Consider the following 3,021-nt stretch of genomic DNA (forward strand, 5'->3'; position numbering starts at 1 on the left):
GAGAACAATTATCGAATCCTGAAAGAGAGGATGTGACAAGTGGGTGTGGCAGGAGGGGTCTGATTATCTATTCAAAAGCTTTGTAATTAAACAAAATTGAAGGCTATAAAAATTATGGTTTGTTTGAGCAATAACGATTTTATAAAAAATATTTTTTTTAAATATTACCTTGTAGAATTAAGAACTTAAAACTTGTATACATTAAAATATGGATTATTAGCTAATATTTTATGCTATTCTAATTGGTATAACATAAAGAAAAAGTAGTTTAATAAAAGTTTGAATGTAAGACACTAAAACCATGTGTCAGGCGCAATAAAGGTACCCAGGGTAATAGGGTTAAACAAACTAATTGATTGGGGAACTCATGCAACTGTGTCCTGCAGGTTGTTTCCTGGGAGATCTCATTTTGAAAAGGAGCTGTACCAGTAGATATAACTGCAATCAAGGATGTGCTCCCCTTTTCTCCCCATTGTATTGAGACATAATTTCACTATGGGCAAAGAGTATACCTGGTTCAGATAGGGTGTGGTGTGCCATAAGTGTGTTCCTCCACCAGGTCAGTGTGGGATTCTAGCTATTATGTGAGAAGAGATAATATATTGTATTGGAAGTTAATATTTTCTTACACTGAAAATATATTTCCGATACATACTTACCTCTACTTACACTTCCCACCCTTCCTTTCCACTTCTGGTGCTTCTTCTCTGCCTAATCTCGAGGTGAAGGTTGGGTTCTATAGAAAAGAGGAGCCAGCTGCGACAGGAGTGTGTCACTCTCCAATTGGTGGAGGGTTGTTGCATGCTTAATTGCATGCTACAACACAGCTGAACCACATTGAAATGTAGGGTAGATGGGAGTTTCAAGGCTAATGTCAAGTAAAAAAAATGTGTGCATATAGGGGGCAGGACTGAATAAGAAGAGCTGTTATGTGAAAAGAGGTAAGTATCCTTTGGAAATACATGTTCAGTGTAGGAAAATATGAACATTACATATAGTAGTTTAGAATTACTTTGTACTTGTACTTGTAGATAAACCATATAGCATAGTATTCTATTTGTATCTTAACTTTAATTATTGTACATATACAGAGAGGATTTTGAAGTAGGTGTGTTATGTTGCAAATGGCAAGGAATATATCAAAACTACATTTTGACATTATTTGAAATTTGGTACATAGCATAATGCCACTGAAAATTGATCACTGTTACAAAAGGTATGTAACAGCTCTTCCTGACAGAATATATTCATACACTCAGATCATAAAGATATTTCTGACCAGAGATTTATAATCCAAGATGTCCTTTGCACTTAATGGCATTGGAAAACAAGGGAATATGAATGAACTTGGGATACCAGGACTGTCAAGGAAGACACTTACAACAAATTTTGCTACTGCTGTGGTAAGCAAAGTGTGCCATTTTGTAACAGGTCTGAATCCTGAAATTCCAAAGTTGGCAAAAACCATCCACAAGCCCTAGGCAATAGTGTGCAACATAAAAAAAGAAATATGTCTAAAAAGAAAAAACAAACAAATCACTTGTACACAAATTGATTCCATGAAATATCTATCCAATAAGTTAGAAAAATATGAATAAGTTAGGAGAGCAAGACATTTATGCTCAAGCCCACAACTTATCACATCTATATCACCTTTTACTGCTTGCAGACATTTGTGAGAAGATGAGTGTTTCCTAAAGAAATATAAAAGAAAAGAAAAACGAAAATAAGGTGGTAGGACCTTATTGTATGTGGAAGTTTAAAAGGATTTTGAGCTTTTAATGTCATTCAAGATAAATATGAAGTTTCTGAAGTTGTTTAATGTTATTGTTGTTTTTTTATTTTTAATTTCACATCATAACATTAGGGGTTTTCTGTGGAAGGACAAGAAAACATCCAGGAAATCTTATCAAAACGACTTTACCTTTGCCAGTTTCTCTGTGCCTTGTCTGTTCTTCGAACTGGTAGGTATCTGTTCTTCAAATTTGTAAATTTCACTATTAGTTTTGAATATTTTGTCTCTGTGTGTATAACATATTTTAGCTTAATGTGTTTTTTGTATGAAAATTATATGCTTTAATCACTTCCTTTTAATTATATTGAGATTTGAACAGGTCAGTGATGATATGAACATTGTGTTAAAAAAAAAAAGTGCATTGAAATAATTTTCTTAGAATACAATTTTACATTTAATGTAATGTGTTGACCTTATATTTTATAATGGTATATTTATTTGTAATTTTAGTTAAAAAAAAGTTTTGCATACTTGTAATGGCATATGGGGTGATGATTGGAATGATCTAAAAAATACAATACAATACAATTCTCAGAATACAATTTTACATTTAATGTAATGTGTTGACCTTATATTTTATAATGGTATATTTATTTGTAATTTTAGTTTTGCATACTTGTAATGGCATATGGGGTGATGATTGGAATGATCTAAAAAACTAAAAAAATACAAACATTTTATATTTTCATACCAAACTCAATATGTTTTTTACAAAACTTGGTTTCAGATAAACACAATTTTGGAATTATGTCTCACATTTCTTTGCCAGTACATTTCAACAATACAGGTATCCCAATATTAATTTTTTTGAAATGCTAAAATTTCATGCCTTTTTATATTTGTTGAATAGAAGAAGCTCTCATAAAGTAAACCCCCACTCCTACCAGAAAGAGTCAATTGTAAGCACCAATTGCACCTGCAAATCATGACATTTCAATTGAAATGTAACAACTGAATTAAGTCCCTTAAGCTGTGTAAGTCACAAGCCAGAGGAATGGCCATAGAAAATATGATTCGATATGTAAATTGCTATAGGTCCTGAAAAAAAACCTCTGTGCACGTAAAGAAAATATTCTTGATTCTTTTCCATTTTTAAAGACTTTTATTATAAATAGATAGATATTTAACCCAAAATGTACAGAAGCATAAAATTAATGTTATTTCTTTCATATACACAGCGTGGTCACAAGTAAATAGACACCACCTTTTCAGAAAAAATGAAATTT

At 31.8% G+C, this 3,021-nt stretch overlaps 1 protein-coding gene across 1 annotated transcript in view; it reads left to right on the plus strand.

Moving 5' to 3' along the window:
* Positions 1–2,023, plus strand: part of LOC106472344 (cap-specific mRNA (nucleoside-2'-O-)-methyltransferase 1-like) — a gene marked incomplete at its 3' end in the record, with an annotated part of 67,602 nt that extends 65,579 nt beyond the window's left edge. Inside the window, exon 11 of the mRNA XM_013932980.2 lies at positions 1,868–2,023. Within this exon, the coding sequence (XP_013788434.2) occupies positions 1,868–2,023 (156 nt within the window). The remainder of the gene's footprint in view (positions 1–1,867) is intronic.
* Positions 2,024–3,021: the final 998 nt, after the last annotated feature.

Source organism: Limulus polyphemus, unplaced genomic scaffold, assembly GCF_000517525.1.
Source record: "Limulus polyphemus unplaced genomic scaffold, Limulus_polyphemus-2.1.2 Scaffold5263, whole genome shotgun sequence".
NCBI lineage: Eukaryota > Metazoa > Arthropoda > Merostomata > Xiphosura > Limulidae > Limulus > Limulus polyphemus.